This window comes from Scyliorhinus canicula, chromosome 21 (assembly GCF_902713615.1).
Source record: "Scyliorhinus canicula chromosome 21, sScyCan1.1, whole genome shotgun sequence".
NCBI classification, from domain to species: Eukaryota; Metazoa; Chordata; class Chondrichthyes; order Carcharhiniformes; family Scyliorhinidae; genus Scyliorhinus; species Scyliorhinus canicula.
The window spans coordinates 18,914,553-18,940,829 of record NC_052166.1 but is presented as its reverse complement, the minus strand read 5'-3'; the positions used below and the strand labels follow the sequence as shown (position 1 = coordinate 18,940,829).

Here is a 26,277-nt window from a genome sequence, read left to right as displayed (position 1 = left end):
GGAGCAGGCTCGATGGGCCAAAAGGCCTCCTCCTGCTCCTATCTTCTATGTGTGTATCTATGTATGTGATGAGAAGTTACCTCCCTGTCAGATCCTTTTTGCGTTTCCCAGAATCTCACCGCCTCTGAATGTTACCTTCGAGATGGCCACGGTGGGGAAGAGACCATCACCCACCTCCTTCTGGAAAAAGCAGGGTCCGAGGCAGGGGCCTCACGGTAGCATGGTGGTAAGCATCAATGCTTCACAGCTCCAAGGTCCCAGGTTCGATTCCCGGCTGGGTCACTGTCTGTGTGGAGTCTGCACGTCCTCCCCGTGTGTGCGTGGGTTTCCTCCGGGTGCTCCGGTTTCCTCCCACAGTCCAAAGATGTGCGGGTTAGGTGGATTGGCCATGCTAAAATTGCCCGTAGTGTAAGGTTAATGGGGGTATTGTTGGGTTACGGGTATACGGGTTACGTGGGTTTAAGTAGGGTGATCATTGCTCGGCACAACATCGAGGGCCGAAGGGCCTGTTCTGTGCTGTACTGTTCTATGTTCTATGAAAGAGATGCAGTGGTTTATTTTGTTCAGGTTCGTCCCGAGCAGCCTTATGGGCTGTTTCCTGGTATGGACACCAAAAATAAACATAAACTGTGGCTGGAGAACCATAAAGTTGGTGAAATACACTCTTCGGTCTGCATGAAACCTGTTGGACTTCCTGTTTAAAAAATTGTCCATGAGTGAGTGTTGCGGACTGGCACATTTCAAGGTCCATGACCATGTGCTGAGAGGTGCACCAAATTCTGGGGCAGCTGCCACAGAGGTCGGTATGGGGCAATTGGGCGCGGCCGTTTTGGCACGGCCGTTTGGACGCAGCCGTTTGGGCGCCATGGGACAATTGGGCGCAGCCAATTTGGCGCGTCCGTTTGGGCGCAGACGACAGAATTTTTTTTGTTTTTGTGGCTAGTAAATTGTTGCAAGTAAATTGTTGCAAGATTCAGTATCATTTGAAGGAAGGACTTAAAAGCAAGCTTAAAACTGTAAATGAAAAGATGAGCTTTAAAAAGTTTTAAAACTAACTTTATTGTAAATTAAAAACCTTAAATTAGTTCATATAGTTAAAAACCTTAAATTAGTTCATTTAGTTTAATTCATTTGGTAATTATGAGCAAGGCTCCTCAAGTACTCGATAGCATCCATGTTTTCAAATTTAAGAAGTTTCATGTATTCTTTTATCTGCATCTCTATACTTTTTTAGTTTTTGTGGCGGTTCATGGCCGGCTAGTAACCTTTCATAATATGCATCTCTACCTTTCTGTACTTTACGCAGGCCATCAATTAGTTTCCATATGGTGGGATGATGCATGCCAAGTTCGTATTTGAATCGACGGTGGGCTGCCTCCGCATTATTGTTTGTGCGGTCTTCCCAGTTTAATGTTCTCTGATAAAGGTTCCAAATCTCAGGGCGAAATAAAGGTGTTTGTCTACCATTTCCTCGTCTGTTCAGACGACCAACATATGTATCTTCAAACCAGTTGAGTAAATCTTGAAGTTCTTGCGGCAGTTGGGTCGCTAAAGCATCCAGATATTCATCGATTTTGTTCAAAGGTACAAAGGCAATGGCAATAATCATTTTAGCTTTTAACGCGAAATCTGGATCAGTGTTATACAAACTACGGAACCCCATACTAGCTAGATGTTTTTGCATATTTTGAGCTAAATGAAAAAAACATCCTTTTATTTGAATATCAGGGAATATGTCTTTCATAGCACTGTGCGCAGCTTGTTCATAATCACAGACGATTGAACTGGGTTTCAAGTTGGGTTCGATTTCTTTCAATAATGCGAACATTCTCGCATATGTGGTGCGTTGCATGTTGGGCAAAAGAGCATAAACCGTAGGAGTAACTCCTCCGTGTTTTTTTTACCATAATTACATAAATCTGAGAAAAGAGGCTGGGAGCAATACTGAATGTGCCATCTGCAAACCACATATCAGATGTGAATAAGTGCTGTAGCCAGCTCTGTCTTCCGAAGATTAATATCTGGTCGTGACCTGGTCCGCTATCACAAAGTAAAAAAAATTCTTCCACTCCTGGTTGAGGGACATATATCCTGTAGCATTCTGGCACAATCAATTGTTGTAAATCACTTGGATTGGTGGGGGCGTTCAGTACATAATTACGCTTTCTGCTTATCATTCTCCTCAAAGCAGATATATTAGGAATGGCTGGTAGACTAGCTTGGGATATGTCTGTCAAACATTCATTAACAACTACAGTCGGTGCCTCAAGGGTTTCTTGTGCTCTCTTTTTTAATTTAGTTTTCACGAATGCAACCTCTACTTGTGCAGCAGAAGCATCATGCGAATGGCTGTTCAGCTGCCTCACCACGTTTGCATCTTTAGTATGGAGCCGTGCTTTGCACCGGTTTTTTTGCTCACAACGCCAAAATTTCACTTTGCTGTCACCTTTGCTTGTTTTGTCAAAGACGTAAAGGAATCTGTTATGAACAAATTTTTCTTTACCACGTTTCGTTGATACTTCCTCAGCCATCATATGGGTATGCGAATTGGTTTAGTTAAAAAATATATAAAAAGATGGTGATAGAACGAAACACTTGTGACAGCGGACCCGCACCAGCAGCCAACTCAACTGAGGCTAATTTACAAATAAAGAAATGTTATTATGGCCAAAACGTCCGACGCCAAAACGTCCGGCGCCAAAACGTCCGGCGCCAAAACGTCCGGCGCCAAAACGGCTGGCGCCAAATCAGCCGCGCCACAACGGCCGCGCCCAAATGGCTGCGCCAAAACGTTCCTAACCCCACAGAGGTGCAGTGGGGAAAGGCCGCAGTCTAAGGCCCTTCAGCCAGAGTACATCGAAACTGTTGAAAACCCCATTGGGCTGCATGTTTGACACAATGAACATTGTAAATATTGTCCCAGATCTTCCAATCTCCAGGGTAGTGGGTCAATCCCTGGAGGTACCCCAGAAGATGCACTATGCCCCCCCCCTCCCCGAGGAAGTCCCCATGCACTGACTGCACCTGATGAAGGAGCTGTGCTCCGATAGCTAGTGATTCCAAATAAACCTGTTGGACTTTGAGCTGGTGTTGTAAGACTTCTTACAATGCACGAGAATTGCCCAGGAAGTTAAAAATTCTGATGGGCGATGACCTAGCACTCGGAACCATCTGATACACTGATGGTTCTGACTCTCTGCAGAATAATGACCCGGGAACAATTACAAGGATTAAAACTATTTCTAACTCCTGAATAATTTTGTACTGACCTCCCTCCGGTCCCCCACTGGACATCCCGACTACACCCCAACTACCCCCACCCCTTCTGCATCACCGCCGTTCTTCCAACTACCCCCACCCCTTCTGCATCACCGCCGTTCTTCCAACTACCCTCCCGTCTTCTGACCACACACTCAACAATGTCCGGAGATCTCCCCTCGCCTCCAACCAGCCTCCATTTGTGAGCACATTGAGTTTGATAGATTTTATAGATTTTTAAATTCTCAGGGAATCAAGAAATATGGGCATCGGGTAGAAGAGTGGAGCTGAGGTCATGGATCAGCCATGATCAGATTGAAAGGTGAAGCAGATATGAGAAGCCATCAGACCTACTCCTGCTCCTATTCCTTACGTTAGGAACATAGAAAATAAGAGTAAGAATGGGCCATTCAGTCCTTGAGCCTGTCCCGCCATTCAGTTAAATCGTGGCTGAGCTCCTACCTGGAAACCATTTTCCCGCGTTATTCCTCAATGTGATTGCTATCTACAAATCTATTGATTTCTGCCTTAAACATACTCAATGGCTGAGACACCACAGGCCTCTGGAGTAGAGGATTGTAAAGATTTACCACCCTTTGAGTGAAGAAATTCTTCTTCATCTCAGTCTTATTTGGCCCGCCTCTCATTTCTTTTGTAAACATAGATACATGCTCACACATGCAGCAGACACACGGATGAATGAATAAGCAAAGTTGCATGCACGGAGAAGGGTACAGACACATAGACATAAGTAAATGACGGGCATTAATACGCACATGTCCACATTAAAACATTCACAGGTGTTTTTTACCCAGAACTCTGCCAGTCGGTGTAAATGGTAAATATCTCAACTCCGACTTGTTCGCCTCTCACCTGGGTACTTCTTCCCTACCTGATTCCGCCGATGGGGTTGCTGCCTTAGCGGGTTCAGCAGGAGCTTCAGCAGGAGCTTCAGCAGAAGGTTGGCTGTATGCTGGATCCAGTGGCTGTACATTTCCCACAAAAGATTCTACCTTTGTGGAATTCCCGCTTGGCTTATACTGAGCCACGACAAAGGCCCCTTTATCACTTATGACATATGCGATTCCCATGTCTGTGGTTTCCTTCCAAATCAGCTGGGTAAAGTGCTCTGATGGGAACAGGTGAAGGTAAACAGTTAGTCTGTCTTTGAGTCACTTGTGCTACCATTGCGTGTGTGTGTTTTTGAGTACGAATTAACTTGGGTGTATGTGTGCGTTGCATGTATGTGCGAAGGTAAATCTGAGCGAGGGTGAATGTTTGTGTGGGCATTTGTGTCAGTGAGTGCATGTATAATTAAGTGTATGAGTGCATTTTAACAGGCGCGAGGGTGCGTGTGTGCTTCTAAGTCCCTGTGTGCAAAGTACAGCTTTGCATGATGCCGTGGCAAAACCAACCCCACTGTGCTCCCCACGAAACTCCCACCAACTGGGACTCCGAGTGGATTGAGCAGATTACCTGCAGAACTCACTGTGCCATCGTCACTCATTAAGCCATTCTTTCACCAAGAACAGTACAGCACAGGAACAGGCCCTTCGGCCCGCTAAGCCTGCGCCGATCATGATGCCCATCTAAACTAAAACCTTCTGCACTTCTGGGATCCCAATCCCTCTATTCCCGTCCTATTCATGTATTCCCCAGTGATCTCGGGCTTTGATTTAGCAGAGAAAAAGTTAAACATTTACCCGTCCTCTCGGAGAGACCAGGCTTTTCATAATCGTAATACTTCATTTCAGCGTACCAGGCATCCACAGGTTCGTTGCCTAATATGATTTGAAAATGAGGCAAAGCAAGATTATAAATTAGAAAGGTCGGGCAGGCCTAGAGACACAAGCACAGAATGAACAAGCTGACAAAGGAATCTAATTCTGAGGGGATTTTTAAAAAGCACTTTGTAGAGAAAAGTGGAAAAAAGCAGAAGCAGAAAAAATATTGTTGCTGCATCTTTAGTGGCATGTCCCGCCACAGCGTAGAGTCAAATCCTAGCCATGGATTCAGGTTTACAGTTACTGATGAGACAAACAAACTCAGATACCTACATGTGTAGTGCATGTTAAGAATATGATCAAAGTGCTTTGAGTCTTGCACATGGAGAATCGCCCAGGGCCGGCGTAAATCCCGACCCCGCCGTGGCCGGAATTCTCCACCACCTGGAATAGATTTTCATGTGGGAACGGACCTGAACAGAAAGGTTGCTGGCCTGAAATGTTGAACCTGTTTCTCTCTCCGTACGAGTTGCCGGATCTACTGAGCACTTCCAGCATTAATTTTTATCAGAAGACATCCCTCATGAAAATGACATTGGGAGTGACTTTACTTGACTATTCTGCTAAACTTACGTCTAATTCCTACGTTTAAAGTTTACTTTTTTTTTGCAATTCTTTCAATCATCGTAGAAAACAGTGGAAGAGACACAAACCTGAGATTTCTCCTTCAGTGACACTTGGTTTAGACCAGATATTCTCACCAAAGTTGGTGGGACTTTGTGCAATGCTGCCATCCTGGGTAAGGACATTTGCCCACACCTTGCAATCCTTGCTCAGTTCCTTATTGAGCGAGAGAGGTGCTGTGTTGTGACGAGCCCTGTATGCGTTGTGAGCATCCAATGCTGCTTTCTCAAACTTAGACATATCTGAAAATGAAATCCAGACTGCCATCAGTACCGTGGCAAGCACCAGGAACTGAACATACACCTTGTTACCAATCTCTATTCTATTACAGTCCCTATAGTATACAGCACCTTGCTCCATCCATCACCTATCCTCACTCGCTCTCCTCCCATCTCATTCTCCAAACCGTCCCATCCACCAACATTCCTCTTTGTTATCCCACTCCATCTTGCTCCTTATCACCCACCCCAACCTGACATGTTCGTACATCTGGTGAACCAGTTCATCCCATCATTCCTCTCCGTATCAATCACCCCATCCATTCATATTTCTGTATCTGGACAGAAGGTAAAGCAAAGAGGTTTAGGAGGGAATTCCTGTGAATAGTCTTGGCAGCTGAGAGTGTTACAATTGTGAGGTTAATATGAAAACGAAATTATATTATATTTTGAAATAAGATTATATTTTGTGACTGCAGCTTTAAATTTAGGGTAAATGAAGGAGGTCCTGTGACCTCTTCTGCAGTCTGCCTGAAAGTAAGCTTGCATGGCTTGACTGAGATCAATAAAAGGTGTAGGTTGCTTTATTGAGAATAAGGTGCAAGTGTCTGGGAAATTTATATCAAACTTGGCCACTTTATTGTCACCCCTGCACACTGTTACAAATAAATGGTCGTGGCAGATGTTGCAGGATGAAGTCTTCGCAAAGGTGAAGCAACAGTTACTATCATCAAACATGGTGGCTCATTACGACCGCGGCTGGAAGGCGCACTGCCAGGGTGCCAAGATGGCATATTTTGCATGGCGATGATCTGGCGGGGGAGGTGCTTTGCGTGGGTGTTCAGGGAGGGTGGGCAGTTCTGGGGACCCCACTATATGGAGTTGGGGCTTGGGGGACAGCGTGGGGGCTCGAGAGATTGGGAGGTGAGTGGTGCTCCTCAGTGCAGGAAAGGAGGCTGGGTGCCACCTTGGTCGCGCGTTCCCTGCTGAGGCCCCAATCAACATGAATGGGTGTTAGATAATGCGGTGTTTCTCGGTGCTCCGAGTGCCTTGAAACACCCGGCTAATCTCGTGCTATGGGACTCGGTCCCCATTCGGGTAGGACGCTCCCATAAGCTCACAGTGAAAGTTAGTTCTGGCACATTACCTGGCTGGAAAAGTAAAAAGTAAGCAATCCATTAGAAACTGGGAAAAGCCGTTAACCATTTGCCATAAGAACTATAATTATGTGGAGAGTGCAATGTGTGATAAGTAGAGGGAGCCATATAAAGATAAGGTGCCGGCCAAAAGAAAATGTTTAGTCAACAGTGTTTCTTTTATCATTTGTTACAGTAAACATGAAATATTGACATGTAATTTAGCTAATATCATTAATTTTGAATTTCACTTCAAAGTTATTGGTTGCTGCAGACATCAGAACAAAATCGCTGCCACAATGGTGATTAAAACCCGGGATGCTCAAATACCAGAATGTGGAGTGCAGATATCTCTGTGGGTTGTGGGGCTGGAGGAGATTACCGAGGTAGGGATGGCCTAGAATATGGAGGGATTTGAAAATGAGGATGAGAATTTTAAATTCCAAGCATTGCTTAACTAGGATCATTGTGGACCATGCACAGGGTAGATGGGTGAATAGAACTTGATACGAGTAAGAACATAGGAAGTCACGTTTTGTATAACCTCATTTTTATGCAGGATGGAATGTGGGAGACCAGCCAGGAGTGCAATGGAATAGTCACCTCCAATGATAACTACGCCTTAGATATAATGTTCAGGAGCAGATGAATTACATATGCTATACCGTCATGCACACGTTTCTCAAACAATCTCATCTTATCCTATTCTAGCATTCCTCCATTCCATCACATCCCTCCATTCTATCATACACACCAATAGAGATTTGTATTCCACCCCTCCATTCCAACAAATGGCCTCGACCTCTTATGCAACCCCATCCCACCATGCCCCCCCCCCCCCCCCCCCCCACCTTCCCCAACCTCCCCCCATCACACCCAATGCCTATTCTTTGGAACCCATCCACCCAGTCAACATGAAGGTGACTGAGTGACAATAAAGGAATGCATAGACTCAAATGAGAGTCAATGAGGTGTAATTGGAGTGTGAGGATGAATGTGAGCAAGGAGACTTGGGGTGAAGATTTAGAAGGATAACCTTATTTTATTCATTCATGTGAGCAGCTCTTGGCTCAGCCAGACTTTTTTCCTCCATCTCTAATTGCCCTTGAGAAGGTGGCGGTGAGGCATTGCAGTGCATGTCCTGTATATACATCCCTAGTTCTGTTAGGGAGGAAGCTCCAGTGTTTTGAGCCAGCAGCAGTGAAGGAGCAGCGACATATTACCATCATCATGATTTTTCAGGTCTTGCCCTTCCAGATGGTGGCGATCACAAGTTTGGAAGGTATCAAGTACTCTGAAGAAGAGTCACACGGATGCAAAATGTTAACAAGTATTTTGGTCTCATCAGATGCTGCCAGACTTGCTCAGATTTTGTTTCTGTTTTAAATTTCCAGCATCCAAAGTATTTTGCGTTTATCCTGCAGGGATATCTTGGATCGGAGATTGTTGGTCGATGACAAACACAAGCACCTCTCCTTTGAGCTCCAGAGACACAGGACTTTCTGGTCCTTGGGATCTTGCGGCCCTGCTGAAAGCCAATAGACTTTTGGCTGGTCCGCTGCATCCCTAGTGGCATGTCCCGCCACAGCGGAGAGTAAAATCCTGGCCATGGACTCAGGTTTACAGTTACTGATGAGGCAAACAAGCTCAGATACCGACATGTTAGTGCATGTTAAGAATATGATCACAGTGTTTTGAGTCTTGCACATGGATATTTGCACTCATACAATGAGCCTGGAAGGAGGCCACCAAAGTCTTCTTGCCCATTCAGACTCTGCATAAGCTAGTTGTCATAACCCGCACGAGACCCACGGGGTTGGAGCAATCAGTCTCCCAGTGAGTCTTGCCGAATATGAGCCCCCTCGCTAAGGGAGGGCTTGAGATAATTCATGATTGCGATCTGTTTAAAGACGGCTTTAGGAACCGACAGAGCAGACCCGGTTGGGATCTGATGTACATCGAAAATATAGCTGCATTGTAATTAACCAAGTTTCTTTTTGCCAACTCGGCTCAGACTGATTTGTGGTTTCTGAACTGGCAACGAGGATACAACTGGATTACTGACGATGCTGCCACACTGCCGGGTGAACCACCTCCCTTCCTTTGATGGACTAATGTTGGAGAATTGTTTTAAACTAATAATATGCCTTTGTTCGTAAGTTTGGGTGTTCTCGATGCAAGCTTGGAGGATTGGGCACAATGCACAGATCATATGCGTTTTTTCGGGTGAACACTATCAACAGATGATGATCGACAGACAGTAATATTGTTGGCTGCCTGTGGAGTTCATACTTATTAGTCCCACTCCACTGTTCTTTCCCCATAACCATGCAAATGTCCCTTTGTTAAGTACTGATCTAATTCCCTTTTGAATGTTATATTGAATCTGCTTCTATACCCTTTGAGGAAATGCAGATCAAAACAACTCACTGAGTTAATAAAAATTCACTTTATTTTCCCTCTGGTTGTTTTGTTGATTGTCCTCTGCTTACTGACCTTCTGCCAGTGTAAACAGTTTCTCAGCATCTACTCTATCAAAACCCTCGACATTCACCCATACTCTTCAATAATATCACATGCTGTTCCAATTCCTTACCTACTGCACTGTCCTCACTGGATGTTTGTTGGGAACCTGAATCCTGCTTATCTTTGGAATCCAAGGAAAGTGAGTCTGGCCGCAGCACATTTGATTGGAAGGAATGTTGGTCAACGATGTTTCCAGCTGGGCTGTACTGTGCCACCACATAAATTCCCTTGTCACTCCTGGCGTATGCAATGCCAAAATGTGTGGTTGCCAACCATATCATCTGGCTAAATTGACCTGTTGCGAATAAACAAATAGATATTTCTAGTCTGTTCATGTGTACGAACATTTACAGATGTGTGCACAAGCATGCACATACATCTTTGTGACTTATGTATCAGTACAATTATAGAGCATTGCCATTAATGAACGAGAAAGGAAGGGATCCGTGCAGCCAGTTTCACAAAAAAATAGTTTAAACACCATAGAACATAGAACAGTACAGCACAGAACAGGCCCTTGATGTTGTGCCGAGCCATGATCACCCTACTCAAACCCACGTATCCACCCTATACCCGTAGCCCAACAACCCCCCCCTTAACCTTACTTTTTAGGACACTACGGGCAATTTAGCATGGCCAATCCACCTAACCCTCACATCTTTGGACTGTGGGAGGAAACCGGAGCACCCGGAGGAAACCCACGCACACACGGGGAGGACGTACAGACTCCGCACAGACAGTGACCCAGCCGGGAATCGAACCTGGGACCCTGGAGCTGTGAAGCATTTATGCTAACCACCATGCTACCATGCTGCCCATATAAACCATACGCAACCATCGTAATTCCTGCCCCTGCCCTCCTCTGCAGCTATGTAATCTCCCGCAAAAATCATGTGTATGCAATATGTTAATTTATTAGTTTACAAGGATACTGTGTGCAAATATGCATTCATGCCAAGCGCACACATCAGTAAACTTTAACAAATTATTGAGAATTTGTTATTAATGAATAAAGGCAGCCTGCAGGATCAATAAAAAATAAGGATCAATGCTACACATTGAGGATACTCACTCCCCGAAAGTGCCAGATTCCCTTCCCATCCACCCTCGTAAATGATAGCGAGACAATGGCCAGAAAGGCAAACTCTGTCTGGCACAACCACATTCTGGATGGGCGGGCTGAAAGACCATGAATGGCATTATCGTTTATTGATAAAATCTGTCACATGTACAAGGTACAGCGAAAAGTATCATTCTGCGTCCAGACCTGACAGATCACTCTATACATATATACATAACTACAACACACAAATAATAATTACAACTGTAAAAAAGAGAAGAATGTATTAAAAGATCAATTTAATGTGTGGATGGGCCATTCGTGAGTCTAGTCGCAGCAGGTAAAGAGCGTTTTTTAATCTGTTGGAATGAATTCTCAAGCTTTCATATATTCTGTCCGATGGAAGAAGTTGGAAAAAAGAATAACGAGGATGTGAGGGTTCTAGATTATGTTGCCCGCTTTCCCAAAATAGTGAGAAATATAGACAGAGTCAATGGATGGAAGACGGAGTTGTGTGATGGACTGAGCTGTCATCACAACTCTGTAATTTCTTATGATCTTAGGCAGAATAGTTGCCATACCAAGCTGTGTTGGAACCAGATAGGATGTTTTCTATGGTACATCTATAGAAATTGGTAAGAGTCATTGTGCACATGCCAGATACACCTTCACCAAACTATGTATCATTATGCCCCAATAGATCTTACAGTCAAACAATACCTGCAGCAATGTCTGGACGATGAAAAACCCCAAGTGAAGAATATTACAGGGAAAGATTTATTTTTGCACTGAATCGCAAAATTGTAAACCCGCCCGTAAGGTTTCAGCACACTAAAGCGCAGGGTGTTTAATACTTATTTGATTATTGACTAAAGCAATCAAACCTGGGGCGGCACGGTGGCTTAGTGGTTAGCACTGCTGCCTCACGGCGCCGAGGACCCAGGTTCTATCCCGGCCCCGGGTCACTGTCCATTTGGAGTTTGCACATTCTCCCCGTGCTTGGGTGAATTAGCCACGCTAAATTGTCCCCTTAATTGGAAAAAAGAATTGGGTGCTCTAAATTTGTAAGAAAAAAATAAAGCAATGAAAAAAATAAAGCAATCAAACTTACACATCATGCATTCTCAGTTATGTTGGCGAAAAATCTCTTAGTTTTTTAGAATTTAGAACAGTACAGCACAGAACAGGCCCTTCGGCCCTCGATGTTGTGCCGAGCAATGATCACCCTACTCAAACTCACGTGTCTACGCTATACCCGTAACCCAACAACTCCCCCTTAACCTTACTTTTTAGGACACTAAGGGCAATTTAGCATGGCCAATCCACCTAACCCCGCACATCTTTGGACTGTGGGAGGAAACCGGAGCACCCGGAGGAAACCCACGCACACACGGGGAGGACGTGCAGACTCCGCACAGACAGTGGCCCAGCCGGGAATCGAACCTGGGACCCTGGAGCTGTGAAGCATTGATGCTAACCACTATGCTACCATGCTGCCCCGAACATCTGACTGTTACAAAACTTTCAGTGTTTTTTGATGCTATCAAACATCCCAACCTCTCATTTTCATGTCACTCTACTTATATATCTCTGCACTATAAATAAGCTAGAAATGGCCAATCCACATACTCTGTACATCTTTGGGTTGTGGGGGTGAAACCCAGTAAATATGGGGAGAATGTGCAAACTCCACATGGACAGTGACCTGGGGCCGGGATCGAACCTGGGGCCTCGGTGCCATGAGGCAGCAGTACTAAACACTGCGCTACTGTGTCGCCCAACTTTCTCTGCCTTAAGAAGGATAATTGAAGCTTCTTTCATTTGAAGTGCCTTGTGCCTGGTCTCCCACTCCAACACTACCGTCAGCCTAAGGTTGGTAATAATCCCATTCATGTTGTAAAAGAGCATGTTGATGAATGTAGAATCATAGCATTTCTACAGTGCAGAAGGAGGCCATTCTGCCCATCCAGTGCACCAATCCTCTGAAAGAGCACCCTATACAGGTCCACTCCCCCGCCTATCTCCTAACCCCACCTAACCTTGGATGCTAAGGGGCAATTTAGCACAGCCAATCCATCTAATCTACACATCTTTGGACTGTGGGAGGAAACTGAAGCACCCGGAGGAAACCCACGCAGTCACAGAAAGAAAGTGCAAACTCCACACAGTCAGTCACCCAAGGCCAGAATTGAACCCGGGTCCCTGGCGCTGTGAGGCAGCAGTGCTAACCATTATGCCACTGTGACGCTCTCTTCTTAATGCCACAGATTTCCAGGCACCAATCTATAGGTTGTAAGGAGAGCGTTTAAAAATATTTTAACATATAGAAGTTCTCACTGGTAAATTCCACACTGCACTCCCACCATTACTCCACCAACACCTAGTTTCAACATGAGATGGAACTGGAGACAATTCTCGGTGCCATTTACTTGAGGTTCTACTACTTGTGAGAGGAATACTTCACCAATGAGCTGCGAGGGTCTCGCATTCCAATCTCTATTCTTCAGCATGAGGTAGAATCCTGAAAGCACATACCTGTCAGAGTGCTAAAACCAGGGCTGCTGAAGTCATAGTCATTGATTTCATTATACCATGCAAGCACCGGTTCGTTGCCTGAAATAAGATAACACATTGGTCAATTTCATCTTGTGAAAGTTGAGGTATAAACATCAAAAATGAAACTGACATGGCAGATTCACAACAAGATGTAGTCCATGAGTTCAAGCACTAAATCCCAGGGAGTGGCTACAGCTTCTTGCGATGTGTGTAACCTCAGCCAGGTTGCCCCAAGCTGAGACAAGATACAAAGACAAATTTTTGCTGGGTGCAAGGTGTGCTATAGGAATCATATTGAACAATATGCAGAGCTAGTAGAGTCAGAAAGAGGGAAAGTGAGAAGAAGAGGGGAGAGAAGTACACACCTGAAATTTCTTCAGTGGCATCTGTTTTCCAAATGTTCTCTCCATTCTTGGTACGACTTTGCTCTACAATTCCAGTTGTCGCAAGGAACTCTGCCCAATTTGAACATTCCTCTCGCAATTGCGCACTGTACTGCAGAGCAGGTGCTTCATGCATGTTTCTGTAGTGATTATGGGCCTCCCAGGCTTCCTTCTCAAACTTGGTCATCATGGCTTCAGCAAATGAAACACAGACATCCGTTCATCAGCATCAAAGAGGGGAGGCTATACATACACCTTTCCAGACTCTGATCACACCAGGCCACAAAGTACAAATTCATCTAGCTACAGTCATATCCAATCACAAAATAGTGGACAACAAATATTGATTGTTCAGCGTTATTCAAAGCAGACGTTTGGCATATCTTTAAAAATCAATGTGACTGTGGCTTCAGCATTGTTCCTCCTTAAAGACATTTCTCAAATCCTACTTCTTTACCAAGCTTTACATAGAAGATAGGAGGAGGAGGAGGCCTTTTGGCCCTTCGAGCCTGCTCCGCCATTCATCATGATCATGGCTAATCATCCAACTCAATAGCCTAATCCTGCTTTCTCCGCATAGCCTTTAATCCCATTCTCCCCAAGAGCTATATCCAGCTGCCTCTTGAATATATTCAAAGTTTTAGCATCAACTACTTCTTGTGGTAATGAATTTCACAGGCTCATCACTCTTTGTATGAAGAAACGTCTCCTTATCTCTGTCTGAAATGGTTTACCCTGAATCCTCAGGCTGTGACCCCTGGTTCTGGACACACCCATCATTGGTAACACCTTCCCTGGATCTACCATGTCTAGTCCGGTTAGAATTTTATAAGTCTCTATGAGATCCTCCCTCATTCTTCTGAACTCCAGCGAGAACAATCCCAACCTAGTCAATCTCTCCTCATATGACAGATCCGCCATCCCTGGAATCAGTCTGGTAAAGCTTTGCTGCACTCCCTCGAGAGCAAGAACATCCTTCCTCAGAGAAGGGGACCAAAACTGTACACAATACTCCAGCTGTGGCCTCACCAAGGCTCTGTACAATTGCAGCAACACATCCCTGCTTCTATACTCAAAACCTCTCGCAATGAAGGCCAACGTACCATTAGCCTTCTTTACCGCCTGCTGCACCTGCATGCTTTACCTTCAGCAAATGGTGCACCTGTCCAACCTGTCCAGATCTTGCTGTTGGATCCCTGAATCCTCGTCACAATTCACCCTCCCACCTAATTTGGTATCATCTGCAAACTTTGAGATGTTACATTTTATTCCCTCATCCAAATCATTAATATACACTGTGAATAGCTGGTGTCCCAGCACCGATCCCTGTGGTACCCCACTGGTTACTGCCTGCCAATTTGAAAAGGACCCATTAATCCTTACTCTTTGTTTCCTCTCTGCCAACCAGTTTTCTATCCACCTCAATACATTTCTCTCAATCTCATGCACTTTAATTTTGCACAATAATCTCTTACGCGGGACTTTGTCAAACACCTTCTGAAAGTCCAAACATACCACATCGACTGGCTCCCCCTTGTCGACTGTACTGGTTACCTCTTCAAAGAATTTCAACAGATTTGTCAAGCATAATTTTCCCTTCATAAATCCATGCTCACTCTGACTGATCCTGGCACTGCTTTCTAAATGTTCTGCTATAAAGTCCTTGATAATGGATTCAAGCATTTCCCCCACTATCGATGTTAGGCTTACTGGTCTATAATTCCCTGCTTTCCCTCTACCTCCCTTTTTTAACTTCGGAGTGATGTGAGCTACCCTCCAATCTGCAGGGACAGTTCCAGAGTCTACAGAATCCCGGAAGATGACCACCAATGCATCCACTATTTCCAGAGCCACCTCCTTAAGCACTCTGGGATGCAGATTCTCAGGTCATGCCTTCAATCCCTTCAGTTTTCACAGCACCATTTCTCTACTAATGTTGATCTCCCTCAGTTCTTCCCTCTCAGTAAATCTTTCTTTCTCCAACATTTCTGGGATCTGATTTGTGTCCTCATTTGTGAAGTCAGAACCAAAGTATGTATCCAATTGCTCAGCCATTTCTTTGTCCCTTATTATGCATTCTTATTTTGGCCATCTCTCCTAATATCTCCTTAAGTGACTCAGTATCAAATGCTGTCCGAGAACATTCATTCTTTAAAAAAAATTCTTATTTATCTATTTTTAAATTGATTCCAATTAAGGGACAATTTAGTGTGGCTAATCCACCTACCCTGCACATCTTTGGGTTGTGAGTGTGAGACCCACGTAGATACAGGGAGAATGTACAAACTCCACATGGACAGTGACCCGGGGCTTGGATTGAACCTGGGTCCTTGGCGCTGTGAGGCAGCAGTGCTAACCATTGCGCCATCGCGCCGTCCGTCTGAGAACAATCATGTGATGTTACGTTACCGTATAAATGCAAGCTGCCGTGATGTCTGTTGTGGTAGGATCGAGAGACGATTCCTGAACTGGTAACAAGACTCTGAGATTCGTTTGGGTGCATGTGGGAGAGTCTAGCACTAAGGGGTCACTTTAAAAACAAGGTGTCGCTTATTTAAAATGTAGATGAGGTGAAATTGATTCTCTCAGAGGGTGGTGTGCCTTTGCAACTCTCTTTCTGAAAAACTGGTGGAAGCACAGCTGGTAGATTCTTGGTAAGCAAGGGGGTGATAGGTTATTGGGGGTAGGAGGGATGCAGGCGGGATCAGATCAGCCATGATCCTATTGAATGGTGGAGCAGGCTCGAGGGCTGATTGGCCTACTCCTGCTTCTTGTTCTTACATTTGTATGTTCATAAGTGGTATCCTGCATTCATATTGAGGAATGTCAGTAAATTGGAGCATGTAGCAATGGGTTCAATAGCTGCATGAGGCACTGTCGGTGCACTAGCTAAGCATCCAACTGGTGGTATTAATTCATACAGCACTGCCCATGTGAAAGATACTATCCAGCCTGCACAATAATTAATCCCTGTGTAGATAGCCACCCATGTGCATGGACCCCTGGCAGCTATTACACCAGTTACAGTGGTTCAGGGAGAAGTCTCATTACTACTATCACAACATACAAACACATGAACTCGGAGCAGAGTGGGCCAGATGGGTGAGCATCAATATTATGAAGACAAAGAAAATGAGGAGGGGGCTGCTGGAGATGATTTCTCGATATGCAACTATGATTTACATGAAAAGCATGGAGAGTTGTACAAACATTAGGCGCGATCTTCCGGCCACACTGCATCGGAAAAATAACTCGCCGTAGCGAGCAGTGCGGCCAGCGAAAGCTGCATCGTTCGGGCTGAGAGGGGGTTGGGGTTTTTTTTTGTGGGTCTCAGAGATCGGGTCGCCATTTTTAAATAGCGTCCCAATCTCACTACAATGGGGAGTTCCGGCGAGCTGAGTTCCCTGTTGTAAAAAACAAGGCTATGTGCGGCCTCGGCCACGTGGTCCCCATTTACGCCCCTTATGCAACACGAGTAGAGTTGAATAGCTACGTGTTTCTCGGCACTGCGGCTAAATGTGCTCGTTAAGGGACTTTGTTCCCTTTTGGGAAGATCGCTCCTATTGACTTATACTCCTTGCTAGGAAACCTGAGGGCAAAGAAGGCAAAGTTGTGCTATTTCCGTACTCTGGTGAAGATATGTCCATTCTGATGGTGAGTTCTGCTGCATGGGTAATTGGAGCTCCAACAGGACAAAGGGAAGTGAGGTTGGAACTGAGTTACTCTGAATTCCAGACATCATGTTGGAAGATTCGGATTGCCTTGTGGAGCACAAGCATCTGACTGTACACTCATGGGATCATTGAGTGAAGACTGGAGCCAGGGATGAGTACTCCGAACACTGTGAGTTTGAATGCCCCAGGCCTTGCTGGTGCATAGTCAGCAGAGGTAGACTTCACCAGCCAACGTGTGTGGCCCACCCAGAGTCCAGAGTAGGCTGGACTGGGGTCTCCCAACCAATGGGGACGTATGGAGCAGCCACCAAACTATGCTTGATAATTAAGCTGAGACATTCAGTCACCCATTTTAGGCCTACATATCCAGTATTGTAGGCACATGCACATTTGTTAACTAAATTGTTAATTTTTGGGTATTGCATTGCTCCTCTCTCGATCTGGTCATAACTTTGGGTTCATCTGGAGCTGCCTCAGCTGCACTGGGCTTTTCTGATTCAGGAGGAGGTGAACCTGTGTCACACAGAGACAAACATAGAGTACTTTTTAAGAGGAAACTGTTGAAGGATAGGGTGGTGAAGAAAATACTTGGTAAGCAGGTGAGAAGCTGAGTAGGTTATGAAGGATTGTGAAATACACATCTCAGAAAACAGGGCACATTGCACCTGAAAGGCAGCTTGCCGCGGCACAACGGGGCTGAAAGAAGCCGAGGGACCCCACTCCCGGGAGTAATCCATCATGAGGGGACATAACAAAGCGATAATGCATGCTGATACATGAGAGCGAGAGAGATGAATGAAAATTAGCCTAGCCGCAGTCATGTGTTCAAGCTTGAAGTAATGCCTGAGGGCTGGGATGTGTGGCATGGTAGCACTGTGGTTAGCACCGTTGCTTCACAATGCCAGTGACCCAGGTTTAATTCCCGGCTTGGGTCACCGTCTTCATGGGGCCTGCACTTTCTCCCCATGTCTGCGTGGGTTTCCTCCGGGCGCTCCGGTTTCCTCCCATAAGTCCCAAAAGACGTGCTTGTTAGGTGAATTTGACATTCTGAATTCTCCCTCCATGTACCCAAACTGGCGCTGGAGTGTGGCGACTGGGGACTTTCACAGTAACTTCATTGCAGTGTTAATGTAAGCCTACTTGTGACACCAATAAAGATTATTATTATTTGAAATCCTGCCAAAACCAATGTTCCTGACAACAACAGAGACACCGATGAAGTGAAGCTACTGAAAATGAAGTTAAGGATTATTATATAAAGCATTGTGAAATAAAACAACCAATCAAGAGTGAGAAGGGAAGATAAATGCAACTTGCTAAGCAAAAAATATTGATCAAGAATAATCATTTCTCAATTGTTCACAGTGAGAAGAATTCACACCTACATTCAATTGTGTTCTATCTGATAATACGCTTAACATGGAAATAAGTTTGTATGCTGATGTAAAGGATAAATTGATTGCAACTAGAACCAAAAAATGATTTTAGTACTGAAGTGATAAGTGCCCAGAATTTATTACACAGCGATGAACAGGAGCACGAATGGGTAAGATTGCTAAGTAGGTCAGAAGGTTGACTCGATAAGTCGGTGAGATGGTGAGAAAGTAAGATGTTGAGTCGGTGAAAAAGTGTGTGGGTGATAAACTGATGGGGTGAGATAGTGAAATGGTCAGAAGATTGGGTAGATGAGCAGCGAACAGGTGAGAATGGGAGGGATTGAATCGATGAGAAGGGAGAGTGATTGAGTTGGTAAAGAAGGTGAAATGTTGAGTAGGTGAGAGGGTGCAATCGGTAAAAAGCTCGCGTAAGGAGTAGATGAGAAGTTAGCACTGGCGAAGGGAGTGAGAAGGTTGAGTAGGCGAGACAATGAGCAGGTGAGTAGACAGAAAGCTGAATAGGTGAGATGCTTCCGTAAGTGAATATGTCAGAAGGTTGTGTAGGTGAGCAGTAACTGGTAAGCTTTTGAATAGATGAGAATATTTTGTGGTTGAGACAGTTGAATATTTGTAAAGGTTGAGCAGGTGAGTAGATGTGTGGACCAAGAAGCCAGAGGTTCAGAAGGTGAACAATTCAGTAGGTCAGAAGGCTGAGTAGGGAATGTATGTGATGATCAGTGGGTGAGGGAGGTAAGGTGAGAAAGTGGGTAGACTGTCTGAGCAGGTAGGTGTTGAGTAGGTGTATTTAGAGTGTCAGGGAAAGTGAGGAGGCTGAGTTGCAAGGGTGGGCACATAAGTAGATCAGAAGTTCAGAAGGTGACTCGATGGTAAAGGAGGTGAAAAAGCAGAGTTACGGACAAGGATAATAGAAGTTCAGAACCAATTTTCTCATTAAACTTTAGTTGGGAGGATTGAGGTTATTACAATTGTGAGGTTGATTGTTATATTTTAGGACTGTATTTTTAATTTAAGGTAAAATGAAGAGAATCATGTGAATTGGTCAGAAAGAAGTGTGCCTGACAGCAAAGCAGGGTGGTTTGTTCTAGATTAAAGGGGGCTCAGATTGTTTTATTGGGAAGAAGGTTCAAGGTGTTTATCTTTGAAGACAATTTTAGAAGCCTGTGTACTGACAGTAGATGGACAGTAGGTCTTCAAAGTTCCAAAAAAGTGTTAAGAATGTTAGGTTGTAAATAGTTATGCTGTAAATTATCCATTTACTTCCAAGAAAAAAAGAAAGTTTGGGTCTCAAGGATTTCTAATTAGCTTTTTTACCTGGATGCAAAGCCCATGTGATTCACATCATCATGATACGGGGTTTGAGAGTGGAAGGGTTTCTAAGGTATCCCTATTAACTCACAAACAAGGTTAGTCTGCGAGGGTCCAGAAGAAAGATGGAACCTAGAAGCCAAAACTTTCTGTGGTAAGAGTGCAGATGAAAACTTGTGCTTAGACTGGTAGACGAAATTCATGAGGAATTAAATTAAGGCTGGAAGATTTGCCTCGCTTTAGTGACGGAGAAATTTCCAGGAAAACCCCCACCATGAAAGACAGTTAAGTAAATAGGAGAGAAATGGTGTAGATGGTAGTTCAGTGAGAATGTGTGCAGGTGAGTGTTAGCACACCAGACCAAACCCCAACATTTGTTAGGATACTGGACGAGAACTTCAAACAATTTTCTTAAATTTGTAAAATTGTGGGAAAAGAATACTTCACCCAGGAGTGATAACTCTGACCAACAGGTATCTATTATGTTAAAAAAAACCTTTAATTTAAACACATCAACTTCAAGGAAATAGATTTACAATTATCAGTCGAACAGATCTTAAACAAAAGGAAAAACATGAACTTACTGTCTGCACCTGCCACCAATTTCAATTAAGCAACCAAATGCAATTCAAATGCCACTTCTAAATCAAGTTAACAGAACAGGTTACTTGCTTAGCTGTGTAGAGAACTTTGGAGAGAGATCTTTTCAAGAGCAGGTCCAGTACATTTCTGTTCAACCTGATAGAACTTTTCAAAACTGCTGCTCAACGTAAAATATATCTTAACTCAGGTTTTTAAAAACATTACCGTAACATACATAAAATATAATATATAACATCTCTACATTCATCACAGTGAGAGAGTTTAGTTGAGGAGATTATTCAATAAATTAATAGGTGGGTAGTTGAGGAGGTTCATTAGGTAGGATGCTGAGTAGTGAAGATTGATCTCTTAAAATCAATTAAACTGTCTGTCCCTAAGCCTATTCCTGGCCCAGGAATTTGATTCTGTATGTCAGCCTCCAACAGTTATTGAAGAGTATGGCAGTAGCTGTTACCCTACCTGAGGGCTCCCCCATTCTGGCTGGCACTTCTGGTACTGGTTCAGGTGCTGCCTCTGGTTCTGGTTCAGGTGCTGCCTCTGGTTCTGGTTCTGCCTCTGGTTCTGGTTCAGGTGCTGCCTCTGGTTCTGGTTCAGGTGCTGCCTCTGGTTCTGGTTCTGGTTCAGGTGCTGCCTCTGGTTCTGGTTCAGGTGCTGCCTCTGGTTCTGGTTCAGGTGCTGCCTCTGGTTCTGGTTCAGGTGCTGCCTCTGGTTCTGGTTCAGGTGCTGCCTCTGGTTCTGGTTCAGGTGCTGCCTCTGGTTCTGGTTCAGGTGCTGCCTCTGGCTCTGGCTCAGGTGCTGCCTCTGCTTCTGGAGGAGAGATAGAGAAATCCATTCAAAGTTTTAGAGAGAAAATAGATTGGGTAGCGAAGCAAATATTTCAGAAGGTGAGTACACGAGGAGAAGAGAAGGTGCATTGGTGTGAAGGTGAGTGAGTGGGAGGGTGTCTTGGCAGAGGATAAGTGGATATGTGGGTGCATGTGTGGAAAGTGCTGTGGGAGGGTGAGCATATGTACGGGAGTTTACATCGTACATGGGAGGTTGTGTGTACATGGTTGTGTGTATAAATGGGAGGTTATATGTGTGTATAAGGAGGTTGTATGTGTGGGAGTTTGTGTGTATATGTGAGGGTGAATTTGTGGGAGTATGTTTGTGTATATGGGAGGGTGTGTATGTGGATCCGTGTGTATATATGGGAGATTGTACGTGTGGGAGTGTATATGGAGAGGGTTATGTGTGAAGACATATGTGTATATGGGAAGTTGTATGTGTGGAAGTGTGTGCATATGAGAGGGTAAATATGTGGGAGTTTGTATGTATATGGGAGGGTATATGTGTGGGAATATGTATACATAGGAGAGGTTTTCTGTGTGGAAATGTGTGTGTATATGGGGGGGGGTGAATGTGTGGGAGTGTGTGTGTGTATATGGGAGGGTTCAGGTATGGGAGTGTGTGTACATTGGAAGGTGAATGTGTGGGCGTTTGTGTGTATATGGGGGTCTATGTGTGGGAGTGTGTGTGTATATGGGAGGGTGCATATATGAGAGTTTATGTGCATAATGGAGGGTGTATGTGTAGGAATGTGTGTGTACATGTGAGGGTGTATGTGTAGGAGTGTGTGTGTATATTGGAGGGTGTGTGGGGCGGCACAGTAGCACAGTGGTTAGCACTGTTGCTTCACAGCGCCAGGGTCCCAGATTTGATTCCCGGCTTGGGTCACTGTCTGTGCGGAGTCTGCACGATCTCCCCATGTCTGCGTGGGTTTCCTTCGGGTGCTCCGGTTTCCTCCCACAAGTCCCAAAAGACGTGCTTTTTAGGTGAATTGGACATTCTGAATTCTCCCTCAGTGTACCCGAACAGGCGCCAGAGTGCAGTGTCTCAGGGATTTTCACAGTAACTTCACTGCAGTGTTAACGTAAACCTACTTGTGACAATAATAAAGATTAGTATTTTTATGCGTGGGAAGTGTGCATGTGTGGTTGTGTGTGTGTGTATATTGGAGGGTGTATGTGTGGGAGAGTGTATATGGGAGGGGCTGAGTGGGAAGGGGTGTGTGTAGATTATGTTGATATCTGGGAAATGCTAGTTGGCCTGTTCATAACATATTTTATTATGAGGGTTTTATATTCCGTGCCAACCTCTATTACCTATTCATTTTGTCATACATATTTTACCTTATGTGTGTTGCTGGCAAGGCCAGCATTTAATGCCCACCCATAATTGCCCTTATTAGCGTTTGCTCAACTGTCTTTTGTAAGTGTTGCAGTCCGTGAGCTGTAGCTGCTCTCACAGTACTTTTAGCTAGAGATTTTGCTTCAGTAATGATGACACATCTGCAGTGCATGTCCATGTCAGGATGGGTGAGTGCCTTGGAGGGAAACTTTCTGGCAATTGTGTTTGCACACATCTTCTGCTTTGTCTTTTTAGTCGGTGGAACTGGCATTGTTTGGGAGGAGCTGTCAAGGAAACCTTGGTTATGTGTGGCAGTGTATGGGCGGCACGGTAGCACAGCACTGGAGACCTGAGTTCAATTCCAACCTTAAGCTGTGTGGAGTTTAAACGTTCTCTCCGTGTCTTGGTGAGTTTTCTCTGGGTGCTCCGGTTTCCCCTCACAGTCCAAAGATGTCCGGGTTTGGTGGATTGGCCATGCTAAATTGCCCCTTAGGGTCCAAAGATGTGCAAGTTAAGTATGGGGGAGTGGGTCTAGGTAGGGTCCTCTTCCAGAGGGTCGGTGCAGTCTCAATGGGCCAAATGGCCTTCTTCTGCACTGTAGGGATTCTATGGATCTGTAGGTAGGTCACACAGTAGCCAAAGTATGGTGCTGGTGGGGGAGAATAGATGTTTCGACTAATGGATGGAATGCCCATTTAATGGGCAGCACGGTAGCACAAGTGGATAGCACTGTGGCTTCACAGCGCCAGGGTCCCAGGTTCGATTCCCCGCTGGGTCACTGTCTGTGCGGAGTCTGCACGTTCTCCCCGTGTTTGCGTGGGTTTCCTCCGGGTGCTTTGGTTTCCTCCCACAGTCCAAAGACACGCAGGTTAGGTGGAATAGCCATGATAAATTGCCCTTAGTGACCAAAAAGGTTAGGAGGGATTATTGGGTTACGGAGATATGGCGTAAGTGAGGGCTTAAGTGGGTCGGTGCAGACGCGATGGGCTAAATGGCCTCCTTCTGCACTGTGTGTTCTATGTTAAAACAGATTGCCCTGTCTTGGGTTTTGTAGTGTCTTGAACATTATTACAGCTGCATGCACCCAGGCAATTGGTGAGTATTCCTATCACACTCTTGAGTTGTGCTTTGTAGGTGGTAAAGGGGATTGTGCAGTGAGCAGGTAAGTCACATATCAGAGTATCCTGAGCAACTCCGGCCATCATATTATTGAACTGGCTGGTCCAGTAGCTCCTCACTATTTGCCTTCATACCTGCAGGTTCTGCCTCTGCAGCTTCAGCTTCAGGTTCAGCCTCTTCTGGTGCTGCCTCTGCTTCTGAGGGTGGAAACACACAGGGATATAATCAGTGAACATCCCATACAGAAACACACGTTCTTCCCCAGGGGTAACATCTAGCCGAATGTCAAGCGCTACCTCCTCACCAAAACCTCAAAATCACCTTTTTCAAACTGTATCATTCTTTGTGACGCATTGTGGATTTTCCACAGCTTGTGAATTCCACATGCTAACTCCCCTCTTGTAAAAAGGGATTTTACTATCTCTCCGTTAAATGCTTTGGAATCGTTGCCCTCTCGTTGTGTCGATGGCCACAATCTCACCATTAACATCATGTAAGATTTTGAGTGCCCATTTAACCTTCCTACCTTAAATGCAAAAAAAGTCTCGACTTTACCTCCCCTTTCCAGGTTTAAAAATAGTGGATCATTTCTGTCACGGTTACATCCTCCTAATCATGGAATGATATCTGCATACCCATTACTCAAACTTCCTTACAATAAAGCCGATAGAGGCAATGAGGCAATGGCAAAGGTGCAAAAACGTTTACAAGGATACAAGATCCGAGAGGTTCCATCTATCAGGAAATATTAACCAGGCTTGGACTCTATTTTCAAGAAAATTGACAAGATAGAGGGCTTCATACTTGGAACTCTGGGCTTTCAGGAGATCTGGAATCAGTTTTGAGGTCTGTTGAAGGTCTGTATGAGGTCTCACCATCAGGGACATCGGAGGATATTCATGTTATTTTGCTGTTATCAGTCCATGCATCAGGTCATAGCGGAGACAACATGAGCAGCACGGTGGCACAGTGGTTAGCATTGCTGCCTCACAGCGCCAGGGACCTGGGTTTGACTATGGTCTTGTGTTTGCATGTTCTCCCCTTATCTACGTGGGTTTCCTCCGGGTGCACCGGGTTCCTCCCACAGTCACAAAGATGTGCAGCTTAGGTGGATTGGCCATGCTAAATTGCCCCTTAGTGTCCAAAGATCTGCACGTTAGGTGGGGTTATAGGGATAGGGTGGGGCAGTGGACCTAGGTAGGGTGCTCTTTCAGTGGTTCAGTGCAGACCCGATGGGCCGAGTGGCCTCCTTCTGCACTGTAGGGATTCTATGCCTAACACCTTTTAAAAAAAATCTTTTTATTGGCATTTCCCATATTTATAAACAGTTGTATAGATACACAGATCACATTTTTCTCGCCTGCACTAATTTCCTTGATTATACAGAGAGGTTTAGTTTGTCCTTTGTTTAACTGACCCTATGTGCATTTTGTTGCCCTCTGGATAGGTCAACGTTTCCTCCCCCTTCCCCGTCGTTCCCCCCCCATCCCGGCTTTGGCTGTGCTTTTCATTTATTTTCCGGACAGAATGGAAAAGAAAAGAGGGGGCATTTCTCCTGGTCCCCACCCCCCCCCCACCCCCCACCCCCCCCGGAGAAGGCTGTCCAGAACCCAGCAAGCTTGGGGCAAGCCCAAAACATGTGGGTGTGGTTGGCCGGGCCCCTCTGGCACCGCTCATATTTGTCCTCCACCTCCGGGAAGAACCTGCTCATTCGGGTTCTGGTCAGGTACGCCCTGTGCACTACTTTGAGCTGAATTAGGCTTAGCCTTGTGCAGGAGGAGGTGGAGTTAGCTCTGCCCAGTGCTTCGCTCCAGAGTCCCCACCCTACCTCTGTCCCTAGTTCATCCTCCCATTTCTGTCTGGTCTCATCCAGTGGAGTCCGGGCTCTGTCCAGTAGCTGTCCATATATTTTCCCACATAGCCCCCCCTTCTCGTTGCTTGTTCCTATCAGGTCCTCTAGTAGTCTGGTTTCTGGGGCCCCGGGGTACCCTACTGTCTCTTTGCGGAGGAAGTGTTTTATTTGGAGGTGTCTCATTTCCTGGCTTATTGCTCGCCTCAACTTCCTCGTCAGTTCGTCTAGTGTCGCCAGTCTGTGCCCTACGTAGAAGTCCCCGACTGTCAATGTGCCCCTTGTCCTGCCTCCATCTTTTGAAGGTGGTATCTAGCATGGCTGGGGGAATCTGTGATTGCCGCATATGGGAGCCATGGGGGACATTTTGGCTATCCCGAAGTGTTGTCTCAGCTGGGTCCACGTTCTCAGCGTGGCCGCTACCACTGGGTTCGTTGTGTATCTTGTTGAGGAGGATGGGAGTGCTGCTGTGGCCAGGGCCCGGAGGGTCGTTCCTTTACAGGATGCTTCCTCCATTTGTACCCAATCTGTGTCGGGTTCTTGTACCCATCCCCTCACTCTTTCTGCCATTGCTGCCCAGTGGTAGTATTGTAGGTTTGGTAAGGCCAAGCCCCTT

The 26,277-nt window shown here is 45.3% G+C and overlaps 1 protein-coding gene across 1 annotated transcript in view; it reads right to left on the bottom strand.

Moving 5' to 3' along the window:
* The window catches only part of LOC119955932, a 247,361-nt gene that overhangs the window by 144,515 nt on the left and 76,569 nt on the right, over positions 1–26,277 (bottom strand). The window contains exons 6-13 of the mRNA XM_038782590.1: positions 23,947–24,009; positions 20,984–21,331; positions 13,528–13,737; positions 13,142–13,219; positions 9,617–9,841; positions 5,696–5,908; positions 4,962–5,039; positions 4,151–4,387 (exon numbers count right to left, since the gene is read on the bottom strand). Coding sequence (XP_038638518.1) covers positions 4,151–4,387; positions 4,962–5,039; positions 5,696–5,908; positions 9,617–9,841; positions 13,142–13,219; positions 13,528–13,737; positions 20,984–21,331; positions 23,947–24,009 — 1,452 coding nt within the window. The remainder of the gene's footprint in view (positions 1–4,150; positions 4,388–4,961; positions 5,040–5,695; positions 5,909–9,616; positions 9,842–13,141; positions 13,220–13,527; positions 13,738–20,983; positions 21,332–23,946; positions 24,010–26,277) is intronic.